Source organism: Melopsittacus undulatus, chromosome 3 (assembly GCF_012275295.1).
Source record: "Melopsittacus undulatus isolate bMelUnd1 chromosome 3, bMelUnd1.mat.Z, whole genome shotgun sequence".
Taxonomy (NCBI): Eukaryota; Metazoa; Chordata; class Aves; order Psittaciformes; family Psittaculidae; genus Melopsittacus; species Melopsittacus undulatus.
Window position 1 is genome coordinate 38605607 of NC_047529.1, and position 24583 is coordinate 38630189.

Genomic DNA, 24583 nt, shown 5'->3' on the forward strand with positions numbered 1-24583 from the left:
TTGATCACATTCTTTAAAATATAAGGGGTTAATTGTGAAACTTCTTTTTGGGAATAGATGGCATTAATATATATCTGGAAGCCACACTGTAACTTTCTTCTTTCAGACTATCCTGTATTGCAGACAGAAGTCACCACTTGGGTTGAAAATGACACTTTCACCTCCCAAATGAAGTGCTCTATGATTGAATCACAGAAATTGCTCCACTAACTCAACACTGTCTGTTACACTAAACTCAAGGCATACTTGAAAGTGCTTTAAGGCATCATATTCTTCAAGTCTGGATGTAATTACAGCTAAGTTCAAAGAAGTGTACAACAGCTGTTGTCTGATTACCTGTTTGGCTCTTTTCCTTGCATCATCCAAAGCTCTTCCCCTTTCAACTAAGCGTTGAACTACTTTTTCCCATCGACTCTGTACACTAATCAGCAGATTCTTAATAAGGACAACATCCTGTTTCTGGCTGAAATATTTCAAGTGGGTTCCAGTTTTGTCCAGCTCTATGATCTGTTCTCGATGAGAATTCACTTCTGTGGCAAAAACCTTGGAAAAAAGGGAGAAAGTTACTCTCAATATAATGTTGCTCAAGCACTGGGTAAACAATGAAAAAAAAAGTCTGATAAAAGTATGACATAGCAAGAAATGCTATAAAATCCAATTCTAAACAAATTAAATGTTTCTTCAAGTGCCAGTATTAGAGGGTTCACTTGGACATTGTTGAAGTATCTACACAAAGTGGGAGAAAAACATTACACATCTGTTTCTTTACATACCTTGTGTTCATCAATTTGAAACATGACAGTGTCCAAGATAAGACTTGGCCGAGAAGCTGCAGTTAGAGTTTGCTCAGCCTGAGTAAGCCAGTTGATGAAATCTTGAAGTGAGTTGTGGAACTCCATCGCTAAACTGAGCGCTTCTTCCAGTTTGGTCTGTAAAGATAGATCATACTTTAATAGCAGTTGATATTGTGCAGGAGCTTCAGCCAAGTAAACCATTTTAGTTCAGCACTTTGGAGTAAACCATTTTAGTTTAGCATTTTAAAACATTTTTCCAACTCAAAGTTTCCGAGTTCTAAACTAACAGCCTACATTTGAGCATATTAAAGGAGAGAGATAAAAAAATAAACAGCAAAATTATGCATGATGAATAGAAAATACAGCACCTAGTATCAAGATAAAAATTTCCACATTAGAATATTACATCTTCTACTACTTAATCTTAACAGGACATATGGATTTACTAATTTCAAACCAAAACCTGTAGAACAAAGAACAAGTCTGCCTACACCACTTCTTTCTAGTGAAGTCCAATTGCCATTTAGGTTGCCTGAATTTTGAATATAGAATTTCTATTGATCATGAGACATTAGTCAGTGATTTTCAAACAACTGCACTGCTGGCATAGCTGAGCACTCTAACCTTAGAGCTTCCTGCAAGATGGTGCTCATATTGGGTATTAATTATTTTGATGTTCTTACATTATACAGTTACCTTCAGAGACACTGGCATTCTTACATTAAAATAAGACTGTATTAAAATCAGGGCTGTACAGAGAGTTACCCTGTTTGTAATTATTGATATTCTTCATTGTTTGATTGAGGTAGAACAAATAGACTAGAGTTCATGAAGGAATGAAAGCAAAATGAAATGAATAATAAGAAAACGTGTGGTGCATATTGGTGAAATCATGTCATTGATCTATGTTAGAACAGAAGGTAGTCACTTGAAGTACATGGCAAAAGGCCAAGCATTTGGGAAATTTAAGAAAAAACAACTGGATAAAAGCTAGGTAAATTAATGCAGCGATTCTGTACTGAGGAGAGAAATTTGAATGATCAAATAATTTTATTCACTCTCTCCTGTCTACGATTACTGTAATAAAAACCAGAAAAGCCATGAGCATTATCAGTACCATTTAACATATTTCTATGGAACATATGGAACAGACTTGTGCCATTCTCAAACATCCTCCCCCCAAATTATGGATAATCATCTTCCTGAATCCCATTTTTCCTCAGTACTCTCTAAGTATACCACTGCATTTTGCATAACTGTCTCTACAACTGAATTTAAACTTAAAGATCAAGCAAGTATGTATGCATAACACACTGAACATTAACGTTCTTACATACATGATTTACACTTTATTTTTTTTGTAAAAACACATACTTTTCTTTCACTGAGCTTTGTTTGTACTGATTCCCATTTTTCTTTTAAGTTATTTATGTCCTGTTCAACGTTTGTTTCAGCAGACTCTGGGCATCTTGCGAGCATCTGCTGGCCTTTCTGCATTAGACACTTATATGTCTCTTCTTTGGCTTCAAAGGCAGCACAAAGTTCCTAAATAAAGCAAGCACCAAAAAATAAGTCAGGTAGAAATTCAATACTCTTTACAAATGCTAGTATAACATTTATTCTTCCCTCAACATTTAGGGCATATTATTAAGACTAATAAAGGAAATATTTGTAATTCCTAAAAAGCCAAATGAGCAAAGAAAGGGCCCGATTCTTCAGGAAATGAGAACTTGTATTTTCTGTCAGATGTTTTCTCTGAGATCCAAAGCTTGGCAAAGAAAGTACTATGTGCTTATTTCACAAGATTTGCTACAATTTGATTGGTTTAAAGTCTGTCTGAAACACAAAAAGCATCTGCATTATATAGCGTACTGAAATCCCAGACCTATTCGATACACCTTCAAAAGTGGGTGGGACAACTTGGGAGGGCTGCTTTACTGTACATTGTCTCTTTTGTTTCCTACCTTCCTTCATTCACCAGGGAAGAGCACTGAAGATAGTTTACACATACAAAGAATAATGGTAACTGTTTTACTTGCTAACTATTCTACTAACTACTCTTTTTTAACCATGTAAAAAATGAGATGTATTGCATTCCTATGATTCAGAAGGCTATGTTCAATATTTGGAACAGACCATACAAAATGTGCTAATGAAGCTGCTGCAGACTCCAAAACGAGGAGCACCTTCCAGAAGATGAGCAGTAAGTGGCTTGCAAATAGGAGGAAAAAGCTTTTCCTCTGATTCCCAGGACAAGAGACCAAACCCAACATTATTTTTAGGTTAAGAGAGAACTGCCCATAGGGTTGTACCTGATCACAGAGAAGGGCAAAACAACACAGGAAGCACATTCAACTATGAGCTGAGATTGTAACAGCTTTTTGCTTTCTTTCTGAGGACTATGACCAGTGGTGTCATCCAGCCTGCTTCCTCCCAAGCTCCCTATAGAATTTCTGGTTTCCGTAACTCCCCAGAGCATCTTGCTTTACTGCAGCACAAGAACCCCTCAAAAATAAACATAAGGAGCACAGCACAGGTCAGACACAGCAAGGAGTGTGCGGCAGGACCGGGCCCAAACACTGTGTCTGGACTCAGTCTAAGACAGGGGCTCAACACAGTGATTATATCTGCAGTACAGTTACACACTTAACAGGGCAGAAACAAAGTCTTTCTTAAAGGAGGAACTAAAAAAAATTGCTATATGAAAAAGTGAGGGATGTTCTAAGCAGCACTAAGAGCCAAAGAACCCTCTTTTTAAGCCCCTTTCCTGCTGGTGTCCTGTAATGTCTCTTCAGATCTCTTGTTTTCCTGGAGTTGCCTTAGCTAGAAATGCTGCTCAATTCCAGGTCCATTTGTGAACTGATTATGGTTGAGCGCTCTTTTATTCTTATCTGAAGAAACAGACCTTGTAACTCAAGAAGATGGTTAATAACACTATTTCCAGTGAGAATTATATCTTACTCAAAATTTATCAATATATAGAATCATAGAATCGTAGAACAGTTAGGGTTGGAAAGGACCTGAAGATCATCTGGTTCCAACCCCCCTGCCAGGGGCAGGGACACCTCACACTAAACCATGTCACCCAAGGTTCTGTCCAACCTGGCCTTGAACACCTCCAGGGATGGAGCATTTACCACTTTAGGCAATCTGTTCCAGTGCCTCACCACCCTCACAGTAAAGAACTTCTTCCTTATACCTAACCTGAACTTCTCAACAAACATCAGTGTTTAGGGGCACAGACATGTCACTCAAGAAGAAGCACAAGCTGCTTTTTACAGGCCCGATGTGTGACACTGCACAATGCCAGTTCCAAACTAGTTCCACACTAAGGGTGCCATGCAGGGCTTCGTCCAACTTGGCCTTGAACACCGCCAGGGATGGAGCATTCACAACCTCCCTGGGCAACCCATTCCAGTGCCTCACCACTCTACAGAATACAGTGTAAAATTTTCTTCTTCAGTTTCATGTCAGAAATTAACATGGTTTATATCACTTAGGAGCAAGTTTAAATGTGGAACTCATGGTAAGTAGCACTCAAGATGACAAGTGGCTTCAACATTTCAGTTGCCACAAAACAAAAACAGAGAAGGAAATTGAGAGGGGGAGAGAGAATTTACATAGATGCACTGGGCTTTAAACTAACTGAAATACTGAAATCAAGCCCTATTTTGGATTATATACATTAAAGGATGGCAATTCTATGCTTGCAGTTAGTAACAATCTTTGAAATGTACATGTGCAGTTAGGAAATGATTGTACATGAAGTACATATTACTGGGACACATTTTATATTTGTTCCAACTATAATACTACATTCAGTTTAAAGATTCCTTAACTAGTCTATCTGTAAGAATAAGTATAGAAAATCTGTGTATTAGAAGAATGTACCAAAGAAAACCTTGACATTTTCCAGGCAATTTTTTTGGTCTTAATCTGACTTTAATTCCAAGATGAAAAAGACAAAAAGAGAAGGACTGGAGGGGTTCAAAAGTTCAAGGTTATTTCTGTGGTGTCATTCCCTATCATAACTGATTTTAAAACCTTAAATTATTTTCCTTCTCAAAAAATAGTTATTGGTAAATTTTGGAGGAAAAAAAAAACCAGAAGAGAAAAAGAGTGCCCTACATTGGTGGGCAAGGATTTTCACCATCATTCCAAAATAAATCTGATTTTTAAAGCTTTGACAATGCAGCATTCTAATGGAAATGGTGTCAGGTGTATTTGAGTTCATGGACAGTTCAGTAAATATCACTGTTACATCTGAACCAGGAGGTCAAGAGTTTAGATCACTTGGTTTGAGTTTATATCCTGGCCTAACAGCACAGCATAATTTTACATGAATGGAACACTATGAACCACCTTCCTCTGAGGTAAGATATCACGTTTAAGTGTCATTTTTAAGCCCTATGGTTCTATATGGCAGAGAACTCCACAGAATGTTTCTTAAAGAGAAAGGGAGGGCAGGAAGGGAATAACTCAGGCATCTTGATCAGCTTGCCATTTCTAAAGCTGGATCTTTATATGAGCCAGTAGTCCTTATTACATTTTGCTAATGATGACTTTAATGTCAGATTTGGTTAGATTGACGAATATAGGATCAAGTTTCTTAATTCAAAGCCCAATGAATGTGAACCACTTTTAGATTCATCTTCATACCTTAGAAAAGTATAAATGTAGTTATGAGGACAGAAGGAAAAGAATAAGAATTACTGAAAAATTTATAAACATTTCTGTTTTTCTTTCTAAGAATAAAGATGGAAAAATTATTTCTGTTTCCACACTATTAATGGCTCAGCTTTGGGCGTCTCCCAAGCAGCTACTTTTCCTACACTGAAAATAAGTGTTGTTTTGAAAGCTATTAAAATTTTTTTGGATATTGTACAGACATTGTGATATATAGAACATGCTCTGTATTTACCATAAACACTCTTGAAAGATAGTTAGTCCTGTAATGCAATTTGCAAAACATTCTAATACTGATACTTACCATATGGGCATTAAGCTGCTCTCTTGCTGTTTCTGGTAAACCTCCAACAGGTTTTGATGCCAACAGCTGACGTTCTGTGTCTGTCAGCCATTGCTGCATATCTTCAACTTCACCATGGAAACCTTGGGCCTAAATTACACCACATCATTTTAGACCTTACTTAAATGTTCTCCATTCTAATACCAGCTCAGAGGTAGAAGTATATTGGCAACAGATTTAATGAGATATTTGCAATAATCAAATGAAATTAAATAAACAAAAGAAAACAATAAAAAACCCCACCAAACAAAAAGAAACAAAAAAAAACAAAACCCAAAGAAAAAAATAAAACACAAAATTTAAGCTAACTCAATTCAATCTAATTGATGAAAATAAAAACAAACCCCATGGAAATCTTGAAAGCAGGCTAAATGAGCAACTCTGAGATCAATCTTTTCCCTGAATAATATAGCTATACAGGAATTTCACCCTTTAAAAATATGTAGGCCTGAAATCTTGATTCAGCAATATAAGCTGTGAGGAAGATATAGCTGCATCGAAACTTTCTCCAAATTCGGGAGGGTCTGCATTATGGTTTTGATTTAGGCCAACTTCTAATATATTTATCTCTGTATTTCATGTACAAAGACACTTTTCCTGAGTTATCTCTTTACTTGATCATTTCCTTTTCACCTGGATCAAGGCACTGTCCAGCTGCTGTTTCCTTTGTTGTGTTTTTTCCAACAAGTTTTGCCAGCGCTGATTCAGAAGTTCCAGCTTGCTCCGTAAATTACTTGCTTCTTCAACAGCACTTGATTCAATCAAGTCATTTCCTGCTTTCTTAACTGCTTCCACTGTAGACTGATGAGCTAAAACATCATTTTGTAGTACCTACAATTGTAACAGAGTATGTAAGACTGGCCATGTTGATAAATTATTGAATGAAAGCAATCACAATGACTGAGCTAGTCCTAAACCAGTGACAACAGTTTAACATCAGCACAGGTATTAGGAAATTAAAGCTAATAACTAAGGTCTCTTCAATCAAAAGCCATAACAGACCTTTCTGCAATACTATATTTTATGTTTAGATCTTGGCAAAAACTATATATTATAAAAAATATATTCTAATAACACATATTTCTGAAATAATGAAACATTTTTAGTACTGCTAGTGAAGAATTATTTCTTCACTTTCCTTCATTTGCTACATACTTTTATTTAATAGGATTTTTCTTTGGTTTTGAGGGTAAGGTGCAAAAAAGTTACATATAGTAGTGCCAACTACTTGTCTGAAAAGAGCAAAGAAGAGAAAGAGGAACAAGAATACTATGTGCCTACTATGCCATACTGTGCCAAAAAAAAAAAAATAGAATAGAATATGCAAAATGTTTGGGAAGCGAATGGTAAACTCCATCTATGAAACTCAAGTTTATGACTCTTGTCTTCCATGGGACAGGTTCAAACTTACCTCCCACAAAATGCTGGCATAGAGAAAAAAATATAAAGCTAAACACAAAGGAACTTTAGAATAAAGTGTACGAAGAACTTGATGAAACACGAAGTCACAAGTAGCCTATGTATACAAAATTCACATGCCATTTGCTTTAATTCCTCTAAGTAAGGCACAGAAAGATATTGTTATTTTATTTCCTGAACAGGGGAAAAAAAAAGGGATATTCAGAGAAACAGATTCACCTTATCCCTTCCTTCCTGCTGAGGCTCACTAAGAACAAGGTCTATTCTTTCCCAAGTTATTCAAGAGATGGATGTTTTTACAGGCTGTCACAGCAGGATGCACTTCTGTGTGAACTTTCTAACCTATAAACTCTGTTTTATGAAAAGGAAGTAGATTAGTTCACGTGTTTGCTGAACTCCTTCAGCACAGACAAAAATGATGCTTGGATGCTTCAGTAGTAAACCACTTCCACTGAATAAGAATATAAAAGGTTCACAGAGCAGATTCTGTGCCTGTAACTTCTTTTTTTTTTTTTTTTGTTTTTAAGGGCCTGTTTCTAACATTAGTCATATAGGGCATGTAGATACCACACTGGGCTCAAATTCCAGCTGATCACACAAAAGGCTTCAGAAGCTGCCATTAAAATACACAATGAAAATACCTTAATTATCTGTGTATTATCAATTTTAATCATTCTATCTAAATCCAAAATGGACTCTGAATACTCTTCACATCATATACAGGCCAAATATCATATGTCAGATTTAAAAGAGAGTATTAATGAGATGACATTTGAATCTTCAGTCGTAGAAAGAATACATTGTCATGAACAGCACAGAGTCACACAGAGGTAGTGAAATTCTCTTGCTCTTGGGAGATATCTTCAAAATAAAGGCACAATGGAAGCATTCTTCCATGGGCTCCAAAGTCATAATAAAGTTTGCCAAGACTTTGAAAGAACTGTTCTTCATGTTAAGTTGGATTCAACTGAGATACAGTTTTGCAAAATTCAGAACAACAAATCTCTATATTCTGAGAAAGAGCAAAGAATAAAGGATGTGAAACAGTCACGTGCATTTTGTGAGAGCTGACTTTAACAGAACTAATCAAGGAGTTTATTGCTTCAGGGAGAGTAGTAGCTTCAATAACTTTTGAGTTCTCTGGGTCGGATGAAGATGAATTAATTAATGTGGAGACTAGGGTGAACTACTCTTTCTCTGGCTTAAACCTATGTCACTTGCATGGCATATGCAAGGAATGAAAGAATATGGAGGAGTAAGAGGAAAGATCTTAGTTATTCCAAGCCTGCACTTCAACTATAATCTGCATCTTGAAAATCTCTATAGAGAATTGTTTATCAAGTATTAAATTTTACTACAAGACTCACCACTAAGATAAACATCAAAAGAACATTTCAGTTAATATTCATTATAATTACATACATGGTGTTTGGCAAGTTCAATTTCAATGGCCTTGGGGTCTCCACCCACAGGTTTCTGTTCATTCAGCAAGTCTTCTGTATGTGTCAGCCATGTCAGTAACTCATCCAGGGCATGCTGGAACTGCCCCAAGGCTAACAAGGCACCTTCCAGCTTGTGCTACAGTAAAAATAAAATTAACAATAAAATGGTTTCACAATGCTATTGAACTGGCTTATATTACCATTAGTTACTGTAATCCAGAGCAGAGTACATGCATATGATAGCATAAAACCCAGGAGAAACAGTTATCCAAAACAAGCAACTGCTTTACAGTTAAGAGCTGAGTTAGCAATTCCCCTGTAAAGTCTTACATTCCAGGCTTAAATTCCTGACCTTCATAGAACCCATGTAACCAGAGCCAAGTTAAGTTTGAAGGTTCTCTTGTCAGAGATATGACAGTAGTTTTTCATCGCTTAAAACATAATTCCAATATAAATGCAGTCTGGTGCATAATCTTTTAAAAACCATTTCTTTGTTGTGAAATGATCAGCTTATTAAAAATAATAAACTTCAAAGCACTGCATCTTTAAATCTCTCTTTCATTTCTATAATTTAAGGAAAGAGCACTGAAACTGTTTAATACTAAGTTGTTGGTTTGTTATTTTTTTTTCCAAGGGCTCAGTTCAGCTGCTAATATTACTTCTACACATATAAACATGTTTTCAACTGCTACTTAAAATGTCACCAAATAACCAAAATAGAATAATAATGATTTGACAAGGCACTGCCGACAAAGGAAGTGACAAAATTATTGCTAAGGGTCTAAAAACCATAAAACCGACTCAATAAATTGCAAAATCAAATTCTATTACATATAGTTCTGTAATTTCCAAACAAAAAGGAATAAATGTGTAAACTGATAAAAACATCATATATAATAAAAAGCTTTTCTCAGAAATCTAAATCATGAATAAAGCTCCCATGTTCAAGTTTATTTACCTGTCTGCTTATAATTTTTTCTTCTAGGCTGTCCCACAATAGTTTAAGCTCTGAGAGAGGGTCTTGAACAGTGTGCTTGTCACTCTCCTCTGTTACCTTCTTCAGCAATAGTTCTGCCTGATGGTTCAGCCTTTCCATTTCAATCTGCTGCTGATAAGCTTCTGTCTTAAATTGCTATGGCAGTAGAAAAAGAATACAAATAAATATATCACAAGTAATGATCTTTTTCAGTACAGCAATATTTGCACTACTTATGCATCACTGATGACTTTCACAAATTTGGGGGGTTGTTTTCCAGGGTCAAAATGTTTCTGATAATCCAGACAGTCCCAGATAACCAAAAATATGCAACAATGTCTTACTCTTCCAGCACTTACTGCTAACTATGACCTGAGCATGATGTTTTTTCCCAACAGGAAAGTATTCTCTGGTGATCTCCCTGGTCTTTAAACAGAACATATCTTCAGTAAGTTCTAGCTCTTGTGCTTGTGATAATATAATACTTTAAACTTCAAATAGAATTATTTTTCAGAACAGCTGAAAGCAATTTTTCTTTAGTAGAACACCCTCTTGTATGTGCAATTTGGGCAGCAGTTTGAATACAACTCGCGAATGTGTGTTCTTCTGAACTATGTGAGATTGTGGTTCACTTGAAGTTACATCATAATATAGATAGATTAAACAACCAGTGAGCAACAAAACCAAGCACATTCCTGATCATTATCTACCTTTTTTTTTATATACAGCATAACAGCCTACCAATGTCAGGAGCACACTCAGTTACAGATCCATACAGAGAGGTTTCTAATTTAGACTGAAATGTCTATTTTCACCTTACTCATGTAGCAGGAATGTTGTGATCTCTGTAAGCATTTAGACAGAAGCCTATAATGGCAGAAATGAAGCTTTGGAGATGTTCTCTCCGAGCCTCAAGAAAGCTGTTCATGACAGAAATCAGAAAACATAAAGGTCATAGCAAAAGAACCCTGCACATAATAACCTTAGAGCCTTTGAAAGAGAATGAATGCTGCTACTAGTATTTTCTGGGCTATCAGAACATATTCATGAAGTAAAAGTGGTCTCACCAAAATTTGGAAGAGATTTTAAAATGAAACACATTAGTAAAGGAATAGTTTGCAAATACGTGTTATTTGAAATTTTCATACAGATTCTTTTTACTAGATATTGAAAATTACTTTGGACTCTTAAAAATACAGAAGAATACTGAATGACACAGAAAAATGCAGACAGAGAAAAATATATGTGAAGTAAATTACTAGTTCATACCTTAAGCTCCTCAGTTTGCTGCTTCACTGTCTCCAGATCTGTTCCAACTGGGGACATGGATGCTAACTTGCTGCCAGCAATGTCTACCCAGTCAAATAATGCCTGAAAATCACAGTATGAAATTCAAGTGTGAGCAGAGAAATAGTCATGTTTAAAAGTTTTATTAAGTAAAATATCAGGGTTTTTTTTTTACTCCAGAGAAAAATACTTCTGTACTCTTTGAAAGAAAACTGCTCTCTTCAGAAAACCTAGGTTTCTTTGCAATGCAAGGGATCAAATATTAACAAAAGTATTTCATGTAGTGGTTACAAGAAGGTACATGCTGCAAGACTGAGTTTCTATTAGCAGAAATATTCTGCCAGTATTGTTCATGCTGAGTGGCAATCTACTTCTTGAGTAAAATCAGCAATTTTTATGAATACCCTGAAAGGTAAATATAAGACAAAATCTATTGTGCATTCCTTTGGGGGGGGGAATAGAAGACAGTAGCTGAATGGTAATGCACTTTAAATGATGATTACAAACTTCTTTTGAAGGACACGGCTTCAAGCAACCTGATCTAGTGGAAGGTGTCCCTGTCCATGGCAGAGGTGTTGAAATTGTGTGATCATTAAGGTCCCTTCAAACCCAAACCATTCTGTGATTCTGTGATGATGTTATCTGTGCAAGCAATATGAAACACAACCCCCATTCAGTACATATTATGTAGTAAAGGTCTGTGGTAAATGTCCATAGGATAATGCAGTTATAACTTTAAAAAACACATGAAGCCTCCAAAGTTCTGAGGCTTTGTGGATACTTCTTTTGCTCCTGATATAATGCAGAACCACCTGAAGAATACTCTACTTGCAGATTAAGAACAGCTGTATCAATCTGGCTAATTACATAAGTGAAGAAACACCTCTGCTAGACCCTTTTCCTCCTGCCTGTTATCTGTAATTCATTACAGAGTAAAGCTTAAGGACAGCTTGTCAGAGCTGCCTACTGCTTTAACTCCCCAAGAAAAAAACTACCCTCAACATGCTCAACAGGAGGAGGCAGCTGCAGCTAACAATCTGCCCATGATACTCTTCATGTCTACTGAAATAAGCATAAGAAGGCACTCAAATACAGTTCTTTCACGAACTTTGTAGAATGAGCGATGTACAGCCACAGGAACGACAAAGCACTTAAACTAATGTCAGTGTTCCTAATGTAACCCTATAAGTCAACCTCTTGGTTGGAGAAAAATACATAGTGATGGTGCACGGGAAAGCAGGCATGCTGTCTTACCATCAAGGAGTATTCTGCTGTTTGGTCTGCACTGAACAGACAAGCAACTGCCCTCAGTGTCATGTGAAACTAATTTTGAAGATTTAATGAAGCAAGAAAGCCAATCATTCCACCAAGCAGAAAATAGGTTTTGCAAAATCTGACCATGTTTGGAATCTTTTCAAACGTTTCAATCTTCTAGCCACTCAGTGACAAAAGATAAGAGGTTTGCCACTCAGCCAAAATGTACAAAGAACATGCAAAAAAAAACCCCACCCAGCACACAGAGGGAAAAGATCATATAATTTTAGAATAGTTTGGGTTGGAGGGAACATTTGAAGGTCATCAAGTCCACCCCCTTGCTTTGTTTTTTCTTGGTGGTGGTGTTTTTTGTTTGTTTTTTTTTAAACTTCCTCAGTTGTAGGATGTACAATGTAAAAAGTATCTTAAAAAATTGCTGGAAAACTTACCTACAGATTTAAAAAGCAAATAATCTCCTAAAGTATTGTGACAGGATAAATTATATTGAGAATTGGTATAATGAAAGAATTAGTATAATGATCCAGCAACATTATGTTAATATTTTTTGCTTAAAATATTACAACTTAAATATTTGACTTATTTAAAGGTGGAATAAATCTGAAGTTCTTTGACTGTTCTCCACAGAAATAAAATAGCAGCAAGTGACCTATTCTGTTTCTTTCAGATCATGCAAATGTGTCACAACTTCAACTTGCTTATTATATGAAGTACTATCACAAGAAAATATGAGCAGGATTACTGTGAATGTGTAGCATCAAAAAAACTCTGCTCTTATCTATAAACAAGGGGACATTAATCTTGAATTTCAGTACAGTGCAATGTATGAACTACATGCAGAAAACAATGTAATGGATTTATTCTTCAATGCAAAAAACTTGTTCTTTAATACAAAAAAAAAAAACCAACCCAAAACTCAACCCTGAGAAAAATTTGCCTATGAAGAAAATAGTCACTGTAATCAGAATGATATATCAGTTGTCACTTACCAAATCACATGGCATTTTTTACTACGACCACATTAAATCCTACCAACATCATCTTACCTGCAGCCCATCTTGGTACTGAACAGCTGCCTGCATAGCTTCATCAAGCTTATCCACCCTTTCTTTCCATGCTTTGTTTAAGGCATCCCAAGCAGAATTCAGCTGCAAGTAAGCACAGTTTACTCCAATGGACAAAAGAATTTTAGTGCTGTACAATTGTGCATTCACTGATTATTCACTGATCAATAACATAAATAAATCAAACATGAATAGTCCGTATTCATTCCATATTAACACACTTGCTCTCCCCATCACTGCATAGTTTCCCTCAGAATACACTAAAGGTTCTGGATTAAGTTCAATAACTTCTGTAAACTTCCAATACTGCTTACTGGATATTTTTATAAATATACAGATTATAGTTAACATGGGAAATAGTATTATTAAATCATTTGGAGTTACATCATTATAATAAATGTAGCCTGAAAGAAATGTATAATGCTGAGACTTAGAGAAATTCCAGTATTCTGTAATCATCCCAAACAGGATTGTCTCAGTAAAAGATGTCTCGCTTGGCATGAACCAGATACAGCTAAAATTTATTCTAGCATTACTTATGCAAAAAAAATAGCCATCTACTTTAAGTCAGTGAGGATTTAAAAAAAATAAAATCTTTCTTGTATAAAAATTTTACCTCATAAATCAATAACATAAAATTGTCTGTACATTCTAATCTGAGTCAAGATTCGTGTACCCAAAAGGCGAATCTTACTTTGCCACAAAGGCTTCAGGGGTGTCTCACTTTTGCCACAAAATTTTTATTTTCAAACTTTTTTGGGGGCATATGGGATATACCGATTTCAGCTGAACAAGCACCTAACATAACAGATTTAAGCACCAGCATTTCCCATACCTCATCTATACTCTTGTTGACAATAGGTTTGTCAGGCTCTCCACAAGCAGCTCTAAGTTCAGAGCCAAGGTTCACAACTGCTTCTAGTTCTTCCTGCAGTCCGTCAATTTCTTCTTTAACAGTCTACAAAGAGAAGAACATACAACACTAAATTTAATAATCTATGTACAGTTTGCTTTCAAGACAGAACACAGCAGGATTACACCTTTGTTTTCTTTAAGGTCACTTGGACTTACAATTGGATGCTGAAAATATAAGCATCCCTTTGCAGTGTGAGAGAGAAATCAACTGACATTGGTCTAAATTATAACATGAGATGGAAAAAATAAACAAGAAGTTATCAGTGTTTTCTTTTCCAGAGGTTACCATTTAACTTTCAAATCTTTAACTATAAATAATTACAGGCTTAGAGCATAATACGTCTGCACACCTTTCATTTATATGTTACGTATTACTCAGGGAATCTAAAGCATGTGTAACTTTCAAAAGTCTTGGTGACATGCTTATTATATACATGTTTATAAATAGGTATGTAAATATAATGACAGGCACATGTTGCATACTGCAATTAAGCACTCATACATCTTATTTACCATAGATTCTTGAGATATCATTATAGTAAATTTCTATACAATTATCCCTCTTGGTCCCTAAACCAAATTAAATATTCTCCTGTAATTCTGTATATTCGGTATATGCAAATATTCTCCACAGTAATTGTCTTTTCTCTGCATGCTGCAAATAAAATAGTTCAAGTTAACAAAATACTTTCTACTGACCTCAGCAGCTTCTTGCTGTTGCTTGACTACAGATGGGTCAACTCCAGGTCCCTCCAGCTCTCGAATAAAGTCCTGAGTATCTTTAATAGTAGCTACAACAGCCATGTGATCACACCAAAACTTTTCAGCTAGTTCCATTACATCCAACAATTTGGCCTCCCTTTCCTCAGTCAAGGTCTGGATGTCTTCCCAAATGAGGACCATTTGGTCTAGTTTATCTTGAACAGCTAAACAACAAAGGAACTAGATTACTACCTTGGCAAACAATTCTGGGCCATAAATCTCTCTACAGTTCTACAGCAGAAACATATGTGTACATTTTAAAATTTAGACTCTAAAATTGTTCCTTTATGGGGCTCCTTACAATGTTAAGTGGGAACAACTAAAATGGCCTTTAAAAATACAACAAAGGTCAAATCCATGATGAATTATTTTAAATGAATGCTTTGTTTTTATAAATCTTTAGCAGTTTCTCCAGCAGAACACAATCCACAGATCAGTGGTCATTAGAAATTAAGATTTTTTTATATACTGCAGCTTGCTGCATTTCCACTGCATGAAACTTTCCTCAGTCTACTACCTTTAGCAGATATATCCTTATCAGCTCCTTCTGAGCGAGCAATCATTTCCTCCCCTCTCTGTTTAAGCGTCTCATACACTGGCTGAAGCTTTTCCAGATCCACGGACACATTCTTATTTTCACTGATTTGCTCTTTAATCTTTTCAACCTCTGCTGATATTGAAGGTGGCTGCCTCAGACGTTCAACTATGCGTTTCAGACTCTCAAGAGTTGGATCTATCTTGTCATGAAACTGGAAGAGTGGTAAAGGACAGAAAGAAATGGCAGAGAAATTTTAGAGAGAAAAAAAAATCCAACAAATGAAAAATGGCATGTGAAATTTTCTTGGAAAAAGGAACAGTAAAATCATAATATTTAACATCTCTATTCAACATATCTATGTGTAACTTGCAACAAATACCCTCCTCATGGTTCTTCCCCTCTTTTAATATTTAAATTACAAAAATGACCTTGCAAATGGTACTTCCTCTCAAATTTAAGAATTTTACTAATAAGTCCTGAGACACTCCATCTGCAGGTACTATAAATATGTCAGAATCCACTTGGATTTAGTCCTGTGTAATTCATACAGTAGTTTGCATCTTATTTTGAAGAGCCATGGCTTTCTGTTTTCATTCTTTTAGAAAGATATTTATCTTAATATCAAATACATACATTTTCATATCAGGACCAACATACTGGCATATAACCACGATTAGATTTAATATCTAAGGTCATTCAAAAAGACATTTGTTACTGTCCAGGTGGTGCTTGTTAGTGCAGTAACATTTTTGCACCTAAAAGGACACACCAGTGTGTATTTTATGTTCACCCATGTTTGACTGAGCCCAGAAGCTCAATGACAGTTATGTTAACACAGTATATGGTCTTTGGTACAGGCCCAACATTAGTCTTTACAATATGGTTTGGATCCAGCAAGATTCCTAAAAATATCTCACCACCATGCCACTTTCAAATTAAAGAGATTAATAAACTGTGGGTGCATCTGATGATCCTCCAGGATCTACAAAACCCACTCCTGGCTACACCTGGGAAAGGTGCTAGAAAGAACACAACAAGATTAGCTTATGCGAACAAATATTACACATCCTTTCTATTCAAAGGAATATAGGCAATACAAGTGTAATTACTTTTACCACCATACAACCCACTTCAATCAGACTCTGTGACTAATGTTATAGACTCAGTGTTTTTGTTAGAAGTGTGAATATCATACAAGCCAGCAAAATGTGCTATGAAAGGTAAGTAGACATCCCACATTCAAGACTTCTAAAAAACTGATTGTGGCAACAAAACCTTACATAAGTGATAACAACTGACATATAAATTACATTTTTAAGTTGTCAGTACACTCAGTAGGCCTCCTTGTACTCGCACTTCAATGAATGAGACAAGGTGTTTGAGAACTTAAAAGGAAGAAATGTAAGTTGTTACAGCCTCTCATTCTGGCTCCATATGTCATGTCCTGCCTTTGATATATAATGCAATTTAATATAATTTAAAACCTGAAGAGTTAAATAATTATTCTTCCAGGACTGTCTAGACAAACACTGACATTGTCATCACAGTACAGAGCTCTGAAAATATATATCTATGCATCTTAATGAAAAAAAGATGATATAAAATTACATTCTGGGCATTACAATGTTTTGCTTTGGCATCTGCATATACACTTAGGTAAATAAAATTAACCTCAAAGTATTGCATAAATCATTAAGTATTTTCTCAACATCTGATTATACTCTTGCTGTTACCAAAGAATGCATTTTTATTCTTGCTTTCTGTACTTAGCCAGTATAACATGTTAATGTCTATCACATACAAAGCAGGGACTTGAATACTAAGTAAATACCTTAGATTTTCTAATGTGCAGCTGCAAATAGGGTGAGACCTGAGCATTTATGATAAACACTGAATCTAAATGATCAAGCATCCTTCTGAGGTGTGAATAAGGAAGGTGTTATAAAATGCCTGTAACCAGTTCAAAAGCAGGATGTTATCTGATGTAATTTTTTGCCTCAGGTTCTTAAACTTGGTCTGCAGGGGCTACAAACATGACATCAAGTACCTATGAGACTTGATGAGAACTTTAAGGTGCATGTCTTTACTATTTTAGACCTAAGCAGAATATAGCACTTAATTGCCAGTGAACAGAAAAAAACTTGGAATTTCCTATAAAAACCATCAGTATAGAAAAAACTATTCAGGGTTTTAAGTGGGTTCACATATACAGTTACACTGAGTTCTTTTCTGAATTTGGGGTTGAGTAAAAGAATTTCAGTTTGGGCTTTATGACAACGCAATATTTAAAAGTCTTTAGAGTGTGACACTTAATACGCTATCAGAGTTCATTGCATAGAGTGATGAACCTAAGATACACAGCTTTTGTGGACTTGACCTGAATTTTATGCTTATGATGACATTTTGTGAGGTCTAACTTCACTCACGATACTTTTACATAACAGTTCATGCATGTGTTGCATTAAGTTCTTGTGCAAGTGCAAAGAAGAAAATCACTATTACTACTGCTAAACCACCCACTGGTTCCACTCTTAACAGATCATAAGTAAAGCTGCCAAATTCCAGATATAACCATACCCAAGTTAACTGATCAACAGTGACATCCATATGCAAACAAAGCATCAGCTAGCAACAGACCAGCAAGAGAAAATGGATGTAAAGACAAAATCCCACATTCCTAGACTAAATGTGGTGGGGTTTTTTTTTTGCTTCAAAATTTAAGAAGCAGTAACATTTTTCAGCTGCAGCAGAGTTGCAATACTGACTAATATATAACGTCATAAGCCCTTGAGAAATAGAAAAATCAGTGCCATAGGCAGTGATACGAACATTCACAGGCCATTAGGTTGAAAAATCCAGATAAAATGGTGGTTTAGTCTTGATGTATATATGTAGGATGACAATGTCTGTGCGTTTTCCATTTGAATGAATCCAATTATACTTTAAACTTAAACTGATACCTGGGTACACTGAGAGATGGCTTCATCCAGTGCCAATGCTCGCTTTTTAACATCTTCCTTAATTTTACTGTAAAGGGTGTCAGCTGCCACATACTTCTCTTGAATAGAAAAACCTTCTCCTGGGCTCAGCTCCAGCAACTGAGGCCCAGTTTTGTTCATCTTATCTATATGAGGCTTGTGCTCGGCGATCAGCTCACGCAGTTGCTATAACAAACGAAACAACTTATCAGTTTCTTATGCTTACACCACCACATTACAGCTGTCCACACTTCTAACATATCCAGCTGGCATGAAATTCCAAACAAATATGCTTGCCCCTAATGCAAAGCAGAAATAACATCAAATAAAGGTAATGACTGCTTTGCCAGTGATCACTCCCATTCCAACACAGAGCTATCCAGGCATGAAACACCACAATTAGAGATGCACTGGAAAGGTCTGTGTAACACTCTTGTAGGACATATGATTACAGGTAAAATGTAAGATGCTAACTAAGCATATGATGCTGGCAACAGATATTCCCCATGATATTTAGTACCCATAATGACAGAAATGGTGACAATATTACAGATGGGTGTAACACCACTACTTTTCATGTTGATACCTGTCACTTGCTGCAAAGCCTTTAATTGAAGAGCATCATAGAAAAAGGCACTGGTACTGCAAGATTAGTAATTCAAATTATCCTTGATTTAAGAAGAGGAAACTAGCACAAAGAAGGGTCAAAGAAATCAGTGAAAATTACAAAAGGACAAGGAAGACTGATCAGTAGAGACCTCTCAACTCAGTTTAGCCACAGGACCCCTCTATCTTCACAGCAGAACTATTACTTAACCAAGTTTAACAAGTAATTAGTGGGGAAATTAAATCTCATCTCAGCTGTCTAACTCCCTCTCATCATCCCCCCGCAAAGTAAGTCAAAACTGTGAAGAAGACTGTGCAGACGCTTATGGAAATAGACAGGTCACAAGGTGTCTTCCAACTTGCCTATGGATTCTGCCTTTGTTTACTTGTACCCATAGATCTGACAAAGGGAAAGGGTTTGTTTTTTTTTTTAGGAGTAGACCCATCCTTCCCTGCAGTCTTATTTATTTTCTCTGCTCATCCCTCCGTTTTCAGAATAATCCCACTGTCTTATGAGGTGCTGTCCTTCTTGGTGCTGTGCACTCCATTAAGCCCTTGTGCAGGAACATGAAAGGCACATGTTCTGTTCCTCTCAGCTGAGAGTTTGTTTAAATTAATGAAGACTCTCAAAAGGGCCTACACCAGTCTCAGTGTAAATAAATCCTCTTCAACTAAGGTCCTTCCCTTAAAAAGAAATCCTGATACTGGCTTGCTTACTCACTCCTTCCCAGAACAGGAGATGCTGAGAGGATTGAAATGACAGTGACCATGATTCTCCACACTCCCCTGATGACAAACAACAATGAAAATACAACCCCCCCGACTCTAGCTACTTACTGAGAATCTTAATCTACTTGTATGCCTTGCAACAGAAAAAATAATGTTGACTAGCAGATATGAGAATAAGGGAAAGCTAAAAGCAGGTTGAAAGCTTTTAAAAATAATTTTGTGTGATCTATTTTTGTGCACAAACAACTTACACAAAGCCACAACAGTGCACATTTCTGGGTCCAAAACTTATACTACACATAACCACAGCTCAGTTCAAACCAAAGTAACTGCATGTTACTCTCACAGAATCAAATCTATGAATTCCATGACTTGGAACAAAGAGAGTAATCAGTAAACACATCAGAACAGAAATGTAAATGAATATAAAAAACTGTTTTCAATTCACATTCAGAACTTTTTTTTTTCCTTTTCTTTTACTAGAACAATAAATGATTTGGTCTTCTCCATGACCTACTATTGGGTAAACGATTCCAGCATTTCAGATCAGATTATGTGTTAAAATTGCCTGACATTAATCTTCTACTTAACAAACAAATCTCAGCTAATGGCATAGCCCAGGGAAAATGCAAAAATAGAAGCTCATCTGAAGGGCCTCTCATGCAAGCATAATGATTAAAGTAGATGAAGAACAATCCTGTATGTAAAGCAAGCATGATTTGGTTTACGGTGACTAATCAAGATAGTTTGTAAAGCACATGTTATATAGCCAGCCTTAATAGAACATGGTTGTTCATTCTGGACATAATAGGAAGACAGATGAGTGAACCCAGTGTTTACCAGTACATACGAGTGGTACATCTTCATTAACTGGTCTCACAGTAAACAAGATATTGAAGACAGCGATCATCCTATCTAACCTGAGTCACTTAATTGAGGCAGCTAAAATAAAAAAATCCTGGTTATTCTATGCTTAGTAGGGAGAGACAGGTACCTCCTGGGCTTTGAATGTGCCAACCCATGCAGGTTTTTATCCTCAGTGGGATACACCTGATTCCAAGTAATACTAGTAGCCATAAATGAAACATACTAGTTTTTAGCCCAGCTGATTATTCCTCCATATAAGAAAGCCCATATGGCGGCCAGCCTACGAAACTGATGCCTCTATTTTGTGATGTTATGGTAAACATTTATTTCTTTCAATTGTTACATAACATATATACTTGACACAAGAAATTACTATGGGATTGGCTGGAACCCAAGCAATCAATTCTTGGCCATTTAATTGTCCATCTTCCTGGCTCAGCTAAATTTAGCTCCAATGTTACCAACAAAACAAAAGCCAATGTTTTTACTGTATGCAAGATCAATGGATGCACATGTTTGTACACAGTCTGTACAAAAAAGATAGCATTTCATTTTCAGCAGGCTGACAGCAGGTACTCTTGTTCTTTAGATAGTCATGTTTTTACTCTCTTCTGTTTCTTGCTAAATCATCCCATATTTGTTCTTTATAGGTCTGGATTGTTCTAGTACTGACATTTATTTTTACTTTTAAGTTTATTTAACTATCAACTTTTGTGTGCTCAGTTCTCATTTCAATGGCAATTTTTTCCCCCTTTCACCCTCTTTTATGCTTATACATTGTTTGCTGCCTTCCACAGAGAATCTTGTTTGCATGCACAGTTTGGGAAATGGTAAAGGCATGACTGAAAATGTATTTATTTTCTATTACTGATTTAAAGATTTATTTTTCAACAGAAGTATAACTGTCTGGGTTATAAACATTTAGCAGAGTACTCTACAGCTCTAAGCAGAATACTACTTGGCTTTTGCCCCTCTGTTTTTCAAAATTGGTAAAATGCTTACCCTATGCTCTTCTTGTTGTTGCTTTAAAGTTTCATATTCAAGGGCTGGTGCAGGAAGCTGAGAGATGATCATTTCTGTTTCAGTTAACCATGGCCAAAGCTCTTCATAAGTCTCCCAGAACTGGTTAACCAGGGACTGAGCCCGTTCCAGCTGGAGATTTCTCTCAGAGTTCATTTGACAGACTGTATCATATTTCTGTAAGAGGCTTTCCATTTTTTTCTGTAAAATAATATTAACAAAAAATAGCAATTTGTGTTTTTCCACGTCTATTACCTTCATTTCTAAACAGTCTTTGATAATTATAGAACCAAACCGCAGTGAACCACATTTTACTTTTGATAATGTTTCTATCAGCATCAGTGTTCAAGGTAGACAGAATCAGTATTGTGGGAGACCATACTTTGGCTGAGTATTTCCAAAGTAATTAGAACATATTTAATAATATTGATATTTACAAATAACACTTTATCCATAGGACTTCCAAGTCAAGCTGCAAATGATTTGACTGCGGATCTTAGCTCCACTTCCTTACTGAAGAGGCTTATCTTCAGTGACACTTGGCAGAAGCTTAGCATTTCTGAATCAAGGCATCATGAACAATACACAAAAAAACCTGTTGTTTGGGTTTGTTTTGTTTTTAAATCTGGCAAGAGAATAGGGTGCAATGTTGTGCTTGTAGCTTACAAACTCCCAACAGAAACCACAAAGCATTATTTTCCAGGTTAGCATACTTTAGGTAATGAGGATGTGTTACCATTAATAATATGATAAAATTATAAAGCCTAAACATTGTAAGTCTGCTGCATTTGGGCATATGATAATAAAATAAAGTATCGACTAGCTATGCATTTTTCCTGTGGTAGACTGCCCATGTTATCATTTTTATGAAATATTATATGTGACAATGCACATAAATACTTAGCCTTGGAAAAACTAGACATATAAGCAAGCCATTGAATATGTGAATCTTTTTTTGCCAGAACAAGCTATCCTTTCATTTGTTATGTCTTGCATGTAAATTAAGTATAAAGATATTATCCAAAGGACATAACATAGCCTAACGCACAGTATTTTTGACAAATACAAATATTTAATAGAATCTCACATAATACTGTGTTATCTCATGACAACAGTTTCATAGACAGAACTTCTCATCTATTTGAAATTCATTTAAGAGCAAATCAGATTTCTTCAGAGATCCTCCAGCAGAGCACAATTAGTGTTGCTGTTCAAGGAGGGCAGTCATTGGAAAGACTAAATTTACACTATACATCCAGTCTCACCATAACTCAGCAAAAAAACCCAACCCCAAACCCATAACTGACTCATTCTTTAATGCTAACATGAAAAATCTGTCTGTATATATATGCAGCCCCAACATTAGGCTTTCTCTGTGTGTTTAATAAATAAAGGCATAAGAATGCCTTTCATGGACTGTGTTTGTCAACAGTATGGAACAATCTTGGCAAGTCAAGTCCACACTGAAATCACCAGAAATGAAAGATTCACACTGAGGTGCATAGCCATTGAATGAAGCAAAGAAATACACATGGAGTGTCACTGACCCAAGAGAACTCAGGAGGATGAACCGCCAGATTCCATACACGCTACACCAGATGACTAACACCTATTCACTCAATTGTCCATTGGCTAAAATACTATTTACCATGGATGAAGATGATAAATGTGGCTACAAATTAGTGTCTGGCAATGAAGCAAGTACACAGTGCTTGCTCTCTGAACATCCTGAAGGAAGAAGAGGGATACACAACAGCGTTTCTTCTAGTACTACAATCCTTAGACTAGAAGTGGCTGTAATTAATGTTTTTCATTAGTATTTCAAGACATACACTATAGGAATCCTTCTATTTATGTGTTGTCTGCATATCTACTGCTGTAGCTGCAATTTAAGAAACTTTACCTTCATAGCCTGTTTTTCTTCTTCGGTGCACGTGTTCATAATCTTATCCCCAGATTTAACAAGTTCATCTATAGTATCTTTGTGCCTCAAAATCTCCATGGTAAAAGCCTTGGAACAGAATAAAAATTAGTCAGGAAAAAAAAAAAAAGAAAAAAGGAGCACATTGAGCAAAAACTATTTTTGAAGTGCATTATGATGGACTGAAAATTAAATCATGCCAGTACATTTTCTAGATGGAGAGTGTGCCGGCCAATAATTAATGTGACATTTGGAAATGCATTTCTTTTACCTTTTGAACTTGTAGCTGAGCCATGGTCTGGTCTTGCTCAAGCCTAATATCACCCAGAGACATCAGTTTCTTTTCTGTTTCTGCAATCCAGGCAAATTCAGCATCAGCTGCTTGATCAAACTAAATGAGGGAGACATGAATTAGTTCAGCTGTTCTATAGATGTGAAATTAGAATGACTGTTTCAAAAAATTTAGAGAAGATTAAAAAGCATACTTTGGAATTGTTAGAAAGATAGCGGCTCACTTTCCATATGAGGTTTTCATATAAATGAAATATGAAGGCCAAAATGATTCTGAGGGATTGTAACACACCAGTTTAATTCATAAGCATGACAAAGCAACAGAAGCAAATACATTTTTCCAAAGCCTACAGCTCTCTTAACAGACATAAGAAAATAAAAAGGGTTATAATTTCAGAATTGTAAGTCGAGTCATTGTTTTCATTTCAGTCTACTTCCACATGTCTATGTTTATTATTACTGCTAGTGTTGCAATTATCCTAAGAAACAGTTGTTTGATGTTATACTTTTAATCTTAAGAGATGCTTTGGTATTAAATGATAAAGGCAAAAAAATCACAATTCAACTAAATTGGTGGGAAAACCTCACTGAATTCAGACAAGACAGGTTTTCATCCAAAATTAGACCTTGGATTAAATGCAAATACTCTTTCGGGCATTTGGGTACAGCCAGT

General features: G+C 36.0%; 1 protein-coding gene across 4 annotated transcripts in view; it reads right to left on the reverse strand.

The window, feature by feature from the left end:
• DST (dystonin) overlaps window positions 1-24583 on the reverse strand; it is a 292205-nt gene that overhangs the window by 29669 nt on the left and 237953 nt on the right. For all 4 annotated transcript variants that reach the window (XM_005153188.3, XM_034060386.1, XM_034060385.1 and 1 more), the window contains 16 exons: window positions 23891-24010; window positions 23602-23709; window positions 21681-21899; window positions 18459-18662; window positions 15478-15709; window positions 14898-15124; window positions 14119-14241; window positions 13266-13367; window positions 10930-11031; window positions 9643-9816; window positions 8665-8820; window positions 6457-6654; window positions 5785-5913; window positions 2169-2339; window positions 774-929; window positions 337-543 (listed from right to left, as the gene is read on the reverse strand). In XM_005153188.3, coding sequence (XP_005153245.2) covers window positions 337-543; window positions 774-929; window positions 2169-2339; window positions 5785-5913; window positions 6457-6654; window positions 8665-8820; window positions 9643-9816; window positions 10930-11031; window positions 13266-13367; window positions 14119-14241; window positions 14898-15124; window positions 15478-15709; window positions 18459-18662; window positions 21681-21899; window positions 23602-23709; window positions 23891-24010 — 2628 coding nt within the window. The remainder of the gene's footprint in view (window positions 1-336; window positions 544-773; window positions 930-2168; window positions 2340-5784; window positions 5914-6456; window positions 6655-8664; window positions 8821-9642; window positions 9817-10929; window positions 11032-13265; window positions 13368-14118; window positions 14242-14897; window positions 15125-15477; window positions 15710-18458; window positions 18663-21680; window positions 21900-23601; window positions 23710-23890; window positions 24011-24583) is intronic.